The following is a 13,621-nucleotide window of genomic DNA, read 5'->3' as shown; positions in this document are numbered from 1 at the left end:
ACTCCTCACAAGCTAAAAATTGTATTATGATAAGTATCAGTGCACATGCAACACCAGAGAGCAAGTATATGTGTAATGAGAACATAGATATTATCTAGAACATATATAAACTCTCATGTATAATTATATAAACTAATATACAAATAGAAATCTATCTATGAAAAGCTTGCAACAAGTTCAAAATGAAAAAACAAGAATACAGTGACATCACCCTCCTAGCTGCCAAAACACTCTGTATCAAAGAACCACATATGCTACGTAGATTCCATCTTGATACAAGTCAAGAGTCAGGTTAATGTAGAAAGATGTAGCTATAAAGATTCCCACTGTCTACATAAGTATTATTTTGTCTTTGTCAGGCTAGTTAAGTCCAACACATTCCCTGACTAGAGGAACACATAAAAACTACTAGTCCAGTATTCCCAGGAGCAATCTTCATAAAGCTGTCCTTTGTGGTTTTCAGCTGATGGCATTGTAGAAGCACTAACTGTGCTTCATTGAAATTATTTTTAACAAAAGGTGCTCCTTGTCTTAATTAAAAAAAAAACAAACATGCTAACTAAAAGCATAATAAAACATACATCCTTAGCTCTGGGGTATATTCTTGTTACTTGATGCAGAGACATATCAAAGAACCTCAGGGTATCCCAAGTCATCATCTGCCCACAGAAATATGCTGATTTCTGACAGAAGATTCCATCGTGTCCCTAATTTTTCTAAGATTCTGGTCAGCGTTTATGGCTCAAGTAACAAGAAAGAGCTCCTTCACTTATGATAACCCCACTGCTTCTAATTGTCTGTCCATAATCTAAAACATACAGTCTTCCTGTCTGCCTGTTTCCTGAACATGTGGCCTGTTTAGACTGCAAAAAAAATGCATCAGGGATTGACTTACTACATAGAATTCTCTCTCTATATATGATATTTTCTTGTCCTGGGGTCCTGTTTTGAAAAATAACAACAATCAGCATGACTGATTGTCTACTAAACCAAGGACTAACTGAGTAGAACCTAATGCCAGAGGAATCCTACCCAAGGACTAACGACCTTGGGGGCAAAGAGTGCTATTTTATTTGCCAGTGGTCCTTAATTTGACATACAAATACCTTCCAGCAAACTACTTCAATGAAAGCTCTCACACATCAGCCAGCTGTACACACACTTTGCTGAAGTGGGGCTCAGAAGAAAAAAATATTCCATGTCATCTGGTTAAGAAAAGGATAAGTGCCAGTTTCAGCTCTGGGAAACCCCGTGTTTGAAGGAACTCTCATTTTCCTCTTACTTCCTATGCTTTATGTATTGAGATGCAACAGTTTGGGGAGATTCAGTCATGATGACAGGAGTTGGTTGTTACAGCTATTTGCTAGCAAATTTGTACCTATTCAGCTACTGTAAGTTTAGAATACAACGTTGCAAGAAGAGAAGACCCCAGATTATGAACATTTGGAAACACAGGGACTAAACTGGACATAATACTTTCTAGAAAAATAATAGATGTTTTTGCTGAATCCTTTGTGAAAGCGTGGGGATCTGAAGGAGTAGGAAACTGCTATCGAGCATCTGAGTACAAAAATAGCAGTAAGAGCAGTACAAGTCACACACTTAACCAGAACCACCAGTTAGGGATGGGCATAAAGCAGTTTGCTCAGAAGCTTGACGGAGCAGCAGACATACAGGCAAGCACATATGTGCACACAAGACACTAACATGATGCAAGTGTCTGCAGGATACAATTACTCCTCATTCAATCGTAACATCACTAGAACAATTTGTCAACTGCAGAGCTTCACATGAAAGCAGATGCAGAATTGCTTCACATGAAAGGAGATCTTTTCACATTGATGTAACTGGATATGCACCTGTGTAAACTGCTTGCGCAGACAAGCTCCCAGCCTTGTGGAACTCGAGCTGCCAGAAAGCCCGGCCAAGAGTTCTGTTTGAACAGGAAACAGCTGGGTTGGTGTGTTGTGTAACTTTTGGGTCTTGCAACTTGTCTCTACTTACTGTTTCTAAACTAAGTCTTTGATACATCTAGCCCTCAAGATGCCTTCTATTTATTGTATGAGAAGAGAAGGCTTATCTTCAAACAAACTCCTATGGTCAAAACTCAGCCCAACACACAAACTTCACTTTCCTTAACATCCCTCATCAAATCCCTCGTGAATACCCACACTTACAGAATGGTGCTTCCTTGACACACTCTTCATATGGTATCTAAGCAGTTTTGTATTCAGGTTTTATATTCATTGTTTGCTTTAATTTTTTGTTACCAGTTTGTTTTTCTCCTCCTGTATTCTGAAGAATACATATGCTACTCACCCTAATAACCTCCCGAGCCTCACAATTCAGACATTCCCCCTTGGTTTTGCTTTCCTAGCCATTTTAATTTCAAAGGAGTATGTTTTCTTTGACTGTAATGCTTAAATACTATTCCAAAGCTGAGCCTAGGGTAAATCTTACTTTCTAAGCACAAATTTAAAGTGCTTAGCACAAGCAGCTTTACTGCTGGATGCCACACAATGAGGATTTACTATATTGTATCAAGTCCTAGCATATATCAACTGATCCCTTCTTCAGGAAGGTCATTATGGACATTTAATGTTTCAGAGATTTAAAATGCTTACTTAAAATCTTTTACTTTGGGTTTTATTTGGAGATACAGAAGAAAGCAACACAGCCCTGAAAATCTAACCCAACCAATGAAGTAGAATATAAAGCATTTTTGCAGTTGTAAATACAGATTTGTGCCTCCCCTATTCACATACAGCTTCACACATATAACTTCAGCACATAGAGCGATGGCCTAGATTTAGTGACTCATAGGAGAATGCTCACTACTTTAGTCTTCTCTAATGTGCAACTGAATTGCTGCTGGGCAGAAACTCGACAGTGAGCATTACTAGGTATCAGGTATCTGGCTTCATGTGCTTTGAAAGCTCCATTTAAGATACCAAGGGGTTCACAAAATTGTAGAGTTTTTAATACAATTTAGTAATGCCAAAAGTGATAAAAAAATGTATCCAGCTAATTACATAGAAAGTATACCTGGAGAGCTCCCATTTCTTCTTCTCTTCTGAGGGTCTTCTCTAGTAGCTCTGTAAAACAAGAAATTGAACTTGTAAATTCAACTTCCTGTTTCATGGCCTGAGAGAAAAAGTACTTGAGATTTTCTTTTTACATTCCTTCTCAGCTGATTAAACTTAGTGATGAAACGTGTCAGTGATATGATTGTTTCCAAGCATAGGCTGTTGTGACTGAAAAAACAGCCACATGAGATCAGTTTGATTGGGAGAGGAGAGAAAAACAGCATTCAGATTCATAGAAACACTTGCCTATGCTTAAATCAATCAATTTTTAGAATGAAATGAAAAAAAAATCAAAGCAATTCACTCTGAAAGTTGATTAAGACACAAGTAGATCATCAAAGCTCTGTAAGTATATAAAAAGGTTACTCTAGATTACTTTTATAACTACCAAGTAACTTCCTCTGGGGAAAAAAATGCTGACAATTTTTACTATTATAACAATAATTACCTTATTTCACTAAATGTTTTACAATAGAAACTACTTGAAATATTCTACCAGCATGAATTTGCCTTCTTTCCTTTATTCCTCTAACCTTTCACTTTCCTTTCCTCTTTCTCTTGTTATGAAGCCTCCTTGTGAGCACCCTGTTACCTCTTTTCTCATATTTCATTATCCATTTCTGATAGCACACTGATTATTTGAGACTGATTTTCAGGCACCAGTCCTTTAAGAGGAATGTAGATGACATGCACAAAATTTTAGTTCGTTCTTTCACAAGCAGAGAGACTGACTTGCTTATCTTTTTTTTGAATGCTTTGAGTTGGAAGGGATCATCCAACTCTGCTAAAGGCAGAGTCACCATCCACTAGACCAGGTTGCCCAAAGCCCAATCCAACACTGCCAGGGAAGGGATATCCACTTCTTCCTAGTGTCTATGCAGTTTTTTCAAATCCTTTCTTAAAATTAATAAAATTACTGTTTCTTCACTTTCTTTTGGCTCTTTCATGTTTCTCTGGATTATTCCTTCGTATGCATTCCAGTACAGTGACTCAGCTGCCATATAAATTACTGTAGCTAAATGTGCTGCCATCAACATTAGTTAGTGTGAGAATGTGGGCTTGGAAAGTGGCTGCCCTGTATGTTTTCCTTGGGTATATTCCAGTATTGTAACTGAGTTGGTAAAAATCTGTATTATAATACTAGCTTTAAAAAAAATGAGGGAGGAATAAGTCTCTGAGAAAGGGATAGGAAAGGAAAGATTCTTCCCTTCTTGCCGCCCTGTGCAATATGAGCTGGGGAGCTGCTTTGGCAGGGGGGTTGGACCCCATGAGCTCTCCAGGTCCCTTCCAATCCCTATGATTCTGTGACTCTATCCTCCATTGTAACTCTCAGATAAGTGAGGAAAAAAGATACATAGTTACTCAGACAGACTTTTCACACACACAGGCCCAGTTGTAATTCTGATTGCTGGTGAAAAGCGCCAGCAAACAGACTTAAGAGCAGATTTTTATTGTTTGGAGTACGTAAAATATAATTGTACTATCTTATTTATCCTAGCTGATCCATTAGGATGCCAGTAGCTAACTCAAGGATGACAAAAAGCACCTCAATGCTTCTATCTCTGTGCAGGGGGTAACAAAGCTGGGAAATGGGACATTGACTTCATATTAACCAGGGCAAGCAACTTCCTGAGAATATGAAGTAAAACCCACAGATTTATTTCAGAAAGAACCCTGAACAGCCTTCATTCATTAAGCAGGAACTGGATTTTAAGCACTGCATGACCTCCCGTTTTAAGAAACTGAAGACAGGGATAGACCACATTCTGCTTCACTTTGTAAAGACTGAAGTGCCAGAGGGAAGTCAAGTGCATTGACACCAGATTTCTGTGTTTACCATTAAGAATATACCTGCTAATTCACAACTCCTTCTAGCAAAGGGCAGCGCACAAATACGGAACTGTACACAAGATGAGTTCTTACAGTCACAGACCAGTCAGAGATCTCTTGAGAAATCACTGAGACACCCTGGCCATTTTATCTTTAGATCTGTTTTGACCAAAACTGCAGTATATTTATTTCAAGTCTTTCCTATCATTCCCACTTCAAACAGACATATAATGTTTGGATACGTTTCCCACAAAACTGCTGAAGAAGATGCTGCAGTATTGCTGTGGATGCACCAGGCAGGCAGGGAGGCTTCCATCAAGTCTGAAGGAATTTTCAAGCAGCTCAAAAAATCCGTTTCTCTCAGCTAGAAACTATTTATCTTGCACATGCCTACACAGCAAAATTTAATCACGTATTATACCACTTACAAGCTTTTCCCTTCACACATTGAATCTGACATGAAGGCCCTATTTTCAGGGGAGTGGGAGGGGGTGTCAAGCTGTTTCCAGTTTAAGGAAAATATTTCAGAACAGATATATTTATGGCTAGTAGAGACAGAAAAACTGCAATTTTGCTTTGTACCTGTCTTAGTATGATTCTGGTGAATGGCCTCCCAGTCCCGTGACAACAGTCATGGTGCAGAAACCCTCAATACTAAAAGATAATTCAATAAGGCTGGACCTTTGTACAGTCAGGCCAGACACCACAAATCACCCTGGCACTAAAAGAACTGAGATTTAAAACACTATTGTGACTTGCTTCAAACTACTTGAATTGAAATAGTACTTTCCATGAATGTAAGCCTTTAAGGGAAATTCCACATAAACACATTATTATCTTAAAAGAGCTCTTGGAGAAACAGATATTTCTTAGAACCTTAATTTTTGCTCATGTATAACATGCATTCAGAGTGTGTTGATGTAATCCCAAACAAGATTAAAAAAAAGAAATCCCTGGAGTCAAAGGCAATACTTCAATTCCAATACAACATACAGTACCTAAAGATAAAGAGTATTTCCACCCAGCTAGTTTGATCCCCATTGCATTCATAGGTTTAACAAATAAAAGTAATGCAGGGAGAAGTCTCAAAAGGTGGGGTTTTTTTTTTAATTATATTCAGGTGATTAATGGTTTTCACAGCTAAACTCAATGGTCATCACTTTGTTTTCTTTTGTAGCTTCTCCAAAACATAAAAAGCCTCGAGTGACTTTTAATACTGGTTGGAGCTTTCTAGTCCATTAGCAAACTTAAATTAACATTGAGTACATTCCACTGTCTTTAAAGATTATAATACAGTTACCCCCCCTGCAATCAATGTGGTGCTCACCACCAGCAAGAATGAAGCAGCTGTTTATCTGTGTCTAAACCAATTTCTCTCATCCATGTGTAAAAAGACCCCCAAAGAACACCGTTTAAAAAGGGGGACTCCCTTTTGCTCTATTTTTTGCCATTATAGATTCTAGCAATTGATTAGCAACTGCAGATTTCAGTAGGCAACACAGTCTTGTGTATTTCAAGAAAATACACAAAACTTTCACTTTTCTTCCTTAATGAACCCATACTTTTGATACCTTTTAGGTACACTTTTATTTTCACTGTGGTACTTCAAAGCAGTTAAACTGACAGCAGTGCATCTGTTTGCATCAACCCAAAGCAGCACCCACAATCATAACACAGAATAGGAAAAAAAAAGGCATCTGACACAAATAGAGAAGGAAACTGCAGATTCCCTAAGAGACTTATTGCTATGCAGGAAACAGAGCCCACTGTGTTTTCTTTCTACTCCCTGAGGCTTAGTCAGTTTTGGTATTTTTCAGCACAACTTTTAAATGTTTGCATCTTCAGTGCTGGCCTGATCTGTATATCCTTATTTGCCAAGATGATAATCGCTTTTGGGAAATAAAAAATAGCATATAGAATTGAAATGCAACCATCTGGGGGCTGTGAGGGACAACAGAGAAGCGCAACTTGAGATCCTCAGATCATACTTGTGCTCATGACTTTCATTGGACTTTTAGGAATCAGCGGTACCTTAGTGGGTCAGGACTAAAATCTATAGCTCAGCCTATATCCCACTTCAGACAGTTAACACAAGTGGATATTAAGACAGGAGAATAAAAAGAAGGTAGTGTTATTTACTGTAATGGCAGCTTGCAGTAATTAGCAGCTGACAGAATTCCTAAGAAAAAAGCCTGCATCTGGACCATCCACAATCTCTCTGACCTCCATCAACTTGACTATTTCTTCATGGAACCTAGCTGCTGGTTTGGGCGCCAGTACATTTTAGAACAATGAGTTTCTAGAACTGAAACACATACTGTGTAAAAAAATGTTTTCTCTTGTTTTGAATATGACATCTGGACTGCCAAACGTTTCTTCCCAAGCATAAACCTAATTTACTTCAATAATTCTTATGGTTCACACCATTACCTTTCTTTGTTTCCTTTCCACTTTGGTTTGTATTTGATGTAGATCCTCAAAAGTGAACTATCTACCCCGCCTCATTCCAAAACCACTTCCAACTATTCATTTGTCCTGAGGTGGTGCCCAAACTTTTCCTTGTCGGTTCTGACACCTCTCTGTACCTACCACGGCCTGAACTATTACAGTGTCTGCCTTACACTGAACTCAAAAGCACAAGAGTGGATATATATGTATTTCAGATAGAGAGTTTAAGTATTCAAGATACTGTGCCAAGTTGCTGTAACCCCCCTTCTACAGCCCAAATGTGCTTGTCTGAATATACAAAATTACACTACAAGACTATCACATAAAGAAGTCTAAGTTGCAATGTGCTGCTTACATGTTTTTAAGAGAGGCCTTTATCAAAACAGTGAGGTGGGTTTGGTTATTTAATGCTTACATAAGACTTTTTTTTAGTTCTATTATTGGCTCTACCCCTCCAGTTAGCATCTTCCTGGGAAAATTTCTGTGCTTCACTTGAAAACGGCTAAAACAAAGAAATATTTCCCTATCTTCACAGAGCTGATGTGAGATAAAGTGCACTGAGATCCACACAAATGATAATGCTAATGAATGTAAAAGCTGACAACAGCACAAAATTTCATTATGTCTTTTTAACTGTCCCACGTATTTGCTGGGAGAGAGATGTTGAACTATGTATATACCATACTTACTTTGAGGGATATTGATTCTCACTTGAAAGTTGCTGTAGGAAGAGCAAGGAGGATTTTATATGTATATACACATATGTAAGATACCTTGAAGAACAGCTAAAAGTAATTAACACTTTTCTTTTTTTTCCTTTGAGTGACTCTTGTATAGACATGCTGCAGAGGATTCCAAACAGCTCCTGAGGGACCTTAGGGTTTCTAGTTAAGTATGAACTGAAGAGCAGCTTCCCAAAGGAAGTATCACATCCCAGATGCTTTAGGAAGCTCCAGTAACACCTAGTGACACAGATATCTCACAAGGCTAATCCTGAAGTGATAAAATTAAAATGCTGCCTTGTTCTGAATTAGTTTTAGTAAGAACTTTTTCCTTCTACTAGTGTGCATAAATGGGAATGTGACAGCACATGAGTAGTAGAATCTCTAGATGAAAAATAACAGTCAGATCAATGGCAGCGCTTTCAAAGGATATCCACAGCTTATGCCTGTGTTTGGAACTATTCTGAAGAGCATCAATCACAATTTTAAGCTGCTCTTTGCACAGGTATAGGCACTCTTTTTAAAAGGGATTTAATCAGTTTGTACAGAGTTTGATCATCTGTGACAAGGTAAATACGGTTTTCCCCACACCACTAAAGGGATGTCAATAAACATATTTTTACCTTTACACTCAGCAAACCATTGTTAACCTGTGAGTGACAGATACCATTTTGTGGCTGAATTACTGCCACTAAGCATTCTGTCTAGATTATCAATGCTTCTAAGGCCTTAAATGCCAGTATTTAAGTAACTTGATTTTACAATGAGATGGAACTATTATCATGTATATAGGTGTTGATTACTCCTGCAGCAGTAACATTGCCAAGTGGTGCTAGAATGAAAGCAAAAAAGTTCTGATTTTAAATAAATCTGGAAAACATTTTTTAAGAAAATCTAACCCACAGTGCTAGTGAATAAGCTAGTTTACATGGGGTAAACCTTTACCCTAAATATTCCATTTACATTAGAATATTAGAAGTTCTTTAGAACGTTAGCTGCTTAGCTATAGATTAGCTACTTTGGGTACTGATGACTGAGCTGCTACTCCTCCGTCATGTCCCACAGAAGTCAGTGCAATCCCAACTGAAACAGGCCTGGCACTAAGTGCTGCAGTTCCACCAGATGTGCTTGGATCCCATCACAGATTGCATCTGCAGATTGCATTTGCTAAGAGGTGCCTCTGCTCCCTGTTCTCGGAGCTGCATTGCTCTTCCTGACTTTGTCCTAACCAAACCCTTGGACCTGGGCCTCCACAAAGCTCAACTCACTGTACCACAATGCAAACTCCTCACACTGGCAAGACCCACAGGTAGCCCTATGTGGCTAAGTGACAAAATATGGTCACAGAGGGGTCCAAGAAGAGCAAAGATGAAACAAGGGAAGGAGTAACCAGACGGGAGTGAGAGAAATAGAAGCAAGAATTTAGCCTTCTGTCTGCAGAGTGACATTAAATGGCTCTGTGGAATGGGAAGCTGTCATCTGACCAACTAACAATTGTTTTGGATCTGTGTGAGCTGTAATCACACCTCTGTAGCACAGTTCTACCTATCTAGCTGACCAATGGCTTTACCTGCCATAGAAACCCTATTAAATAACCTGGAAAGAAAAAGAAAAAAAAATCAGCATTATATTAAAAAAAACAGTAAAAAATGTTCTCAAAGTGAGGTCTCCAGAATATCTGACATTTGAAGCAGAAAATATAGTTGAACATTCTGTTTTGTCATTGCATACAACATATAATTGTTACAATTCTCTCCTGAATGGGGAAACATTTCCTTTCTGATGAGTAAAATCTTCTAGGAGTACACAGAAAGAAATTGAAACTTAATTTGTTTTCATTCACCAAGTGCAAGCTTGAAAAGATAATTTGTCATTTCTTGTTTTGGAAAAGTCTGTTGATATGTTTATGGGCACAGCAGCTACATAAAAATTACGGTATAGCATATATAAATGACAAAACAGGAAATTGAATGCCACTTTCTTCAGTGAGTTCTCAGTGGTAATATCCTAGGCTTTTCTTTTTTTGATGTTTATCATCCCAACCATATTTATGCAGATCAGCAAATTTCCTTTTGGCTACATCTGAAAGGCAGCTGCATATCTTAATGTAAAAATAGACAGAACTGATCTTGGACCGAACAGCTAAGTAAGGGTCAAAGATTAAGTGTATTTTGAATTTAAGTGGGCAAACTGATAGAGGCTGTTAGTTGCAAACCAGAAAGCTTTCTAGCCAAGGACACTTGTTACCTGAGATGAGTAATTCTTTGGAGCTTAGAAATGTATTTCCTAATTGGGCTATTTGAAAATTGGAGCTAAACAATCCATTTGCAGCCTTCACATCAAAGGACAGCAGATAACATGGGAAGCTGACAGATACCAGTCCTGAAATTAAGTTTCCCTACCAATCTTGGAAAAAAAAGATCTATTAGCAGCTTGGGCATTTTAATAAACTGTCAGAAGAGTAGAGCACATAAAGTTATAACTCTATGGGATTCAGATCTTGACAAATGTCATAAGAAAGCTGTCAGTTCTACTGCATGGCTATATGTATCACTAAGACCCAAACTGCATCTGAGGAAACATTTCCTTCAACCAAGCATGCACACAAGCAGAGGTCAGCACACCTTGTGCAAAACAAAGAACTTCCCACATTTACAGAAGGTCCTTCTTTGTAATTAGACAACTATTAGAAACTCCAGTGTAATACAACTAGCAGTTACCTATCCCCCCATCTCCACACAGGTGCTATAGTGGAAGATGCAAGAAATAAGATGTCAATTAGGAAGAAAGCTGTCATGGTAACTTAATTCACAATTTTCTCAGCTGCAGTTAGGCTTTGAGTGTCTCCCTTGGTGGGACAATCTTACTGTTGTACAGTCCCATGGGAACTGATGATATACAAACAAGACTTACCAGATCCGCTGGTAAACATTTTGATTTCCAGTGACTGCCAACGTTTTACTTCATATCTAAACCCCTATTTTGAAAATTCTAGTATTTAAATGCAATAACTTCTTATTCTCTACATGTAGCCATGTGTAAAAGTCTACATAAGTATTCAAGTATTTTTCAGGGCAAAACATTTAACACAGATTTGAGAAAAAAATTCTCCTATACTTTAAAAGAGAAAATATTGAGAAGAATGTTATTAAACATTTAAACTTAGCACAAGGGCTATATTAATGTAACAAATTAACAAGCAACACTAAAGCTTTGGTTTTCTCTTGTGCAGTGGAGTATGTGCCATTTTCAACTGACACTTATTTCTGATTAATCCAACTCCTAGAGACTGACCACAACAAAACATACACCGCTGTTTTCACTGAAGGTAAGAGAACAGCAGTCTCAGACTGCAGATGATATAGCAAAATTAATATCCAGTATGAGAAGAATAATAAACATACTATAAAGTTTTGTTACACACCTTGTAAATCTTATCATGAGGATGACAAGAGCTGGAAATGAGTTATTTTTATTAAAGAGTTGCTTATCTCATTCTCCCAACACTACATAATTTCTACAGGTAGAGACATTCAATTAACATTTAGGAAAGAAGTGGCAAAATTACTGTCAGAATCCCACATAAATGCCACTGTAAATGGGACAACACATTAGGTGTGGATATCCTATGCACCTAATTCTTGTACCTATTTACATCATAGCTGCATGTCTGTTTAGTCTCAACAAAATCCTAGGAGGGAACTGAAGTTTGCAAGGATGATTAAAATGTTTAACATGATTTTTATGATAAGTGCCACTTACAGCACACTTTATAAAGTATATTGACAAACAGAACTCTAGAAAATGCTTTTAACAGCTGGGTCATCATCTCCCAGGTTAGGAATGAATTCTCAACAGCGTCAGGAATGGAGAGAGGGGTACTAAGCAAATAGTAAGTCTGATTCACTGGATATGCCCCGAAGGCTATGACTGTTATGAAACATAATTAGAAATGTGCATTGATCTGCTCATGCCTCTTGAGCTCTCTACAGGAAACTAGTCCCTCCAAACACATGCTCAGGTGTTGAAGATTCATACTACTTACATAAAATTTTTCTATCCTTTAGCAGTCTTAATAAATGGCTACATTTCTCTTTCTTTCTTTGTGGTTTTTTATGTTGCATAAGACAAAATACACTGACATTAAGTTAAAGCTCCTCAGCCTAAAAGTAAAGAAATAGATAAAAAGCTCTAAAATAGTCATTTGTACTGTGAAAATAGAGTTCTAAACTTTTTTCAGAAAACAAGAAAATAACCAAAAGGAAAGGTTGGACATCAAAAGGAAAACCAGCATTTTTGGGCTGAAGGACAATGGTATTAGAAATTCTTCTGGAATAAACTGTTTCTGCTGGATCTCATTTCCTCTGCTAAGTCAGAGCCTTTAAAATAATTTACTTCATTAAAAAGGACAACAGAGTTGCCTCTTACAGGCCACAGATTAAGAGCAGGACTCAGGAAAAAGAATAGTGTCTGATGACCACACACTTCTTGCAGAACTCTGTGAACATGCCCTGACTACAGCTGGTACCTGTATCAGTGAACTGAAGCTACGATTACCGAAGTTTCTTCCAACCCCAGATGCAGCATAAGTGGATCTTGAATCTACCCAATGCTGTACTGTGCTATTAATGTAAATTAGATTATTACAAGCTGGCAAGTCATCAACTTGGCAGTACTTAATTCCTAATTAACTGTCCTGGTTTCATCAGGGATAAATTTACCTTGTTTTTGCTAGCACCTGGCATAGTGCTGTGTTTTAGATTTAGGAGGCAAATAATGTTGATAACACACTGATGTTTTGGTTGTTGCCAAGCAGTCAAGGACTCTTCAGCTTCTCATCCTGGCCTGCCAAGATGACAGGCAGCACCCAAAAAGCTTAGGAGGCTTCCAGTTATTATTCCACTCACAATGCCAGAATACAGCCTGGAGATGTTATGCTCAGTACATACTGTATGTAAAACACAACTATTGGGAAGGATAGAATATGTTGAACATTTCAGATTTGAAGTATTTTTGCCATAAGTTAGGAACATTGAAACTTTAAAAGTCAGATCTTAATCCTACTCAGTCACTTGTTCCCTAGCAGCATGTGTTTCACTGTAACACTTGAAAAATCTATCGTACAACATCATTAAACCAGCCTGTGTGTGGAAGTATTACTGACTCGGACTGAAGTATTAACATTTCTCCAGATTTTAAGAAGAATGAGCTTGCATATAATAGATACAATACTTGCATCCTACTCCTAAGACGCCACTTTAATAATGAAACATAGCCCAACATACTTACAATCCCTTTAATACACTTGAAAAGTATTTTGCATGAAATGGCATACTATCAGGCCATTTCTCTGATCAATTTTTCTTCCATACAGACATCATCCAAACATTTACAGAAAATGCTGTTCCTAGAGTTCCAAACTATTCAAGAAAGCATTTTTTAATGGCTGAGTTGTCAACTGCCATTAAAAAAACCCAACCAAAACCAGAAAGACAAACTTTTATCCAGGCAGCTGAAGTACATTTAACATACAGT

General features: G+C 37.8%; 1 protein-coding gene across 1 annotated transcript in view; it reads right to left on the bottom strand.

Moving 5' to 3' along the window:
- Window positions 1-13,621, bottom strand: part of CEP128 (centrosomal protein 128) — a gene marked incomplete at both ends in the record, with an annotated part of 96,235 nt that overhangs the window by 26,241 nt on the left and 56,373 nt on the right. Inside the window, one exon of the mRNA XM_084263890.1 lies at window positions 3,046-3,095. Within this exon, the coding sequence (XP_084120016.1) occupies window positions 3,046-3,095 (50 nt within the window). The remainder of the gene's footprint in view (window positions 1-3,045; window positions 3,096-13,621) is intronic.

The sequence above is a fragment of the Gallinula chloropus genome (genome assembly GCF_964237585.1).
Source record: "Gallinula chloropus genome assembly, chromosome: 4".
In the NCBI taxonomy this organism is placed as follows: Eukaryota; Metazoa; Chordata; class Aves; order Gruiformes; family Rallidae; genus Gallinula; species Gallinula chloropus.
This window is presented reverse-complemented; position numbering and strand designations above follow the sequence as displayed.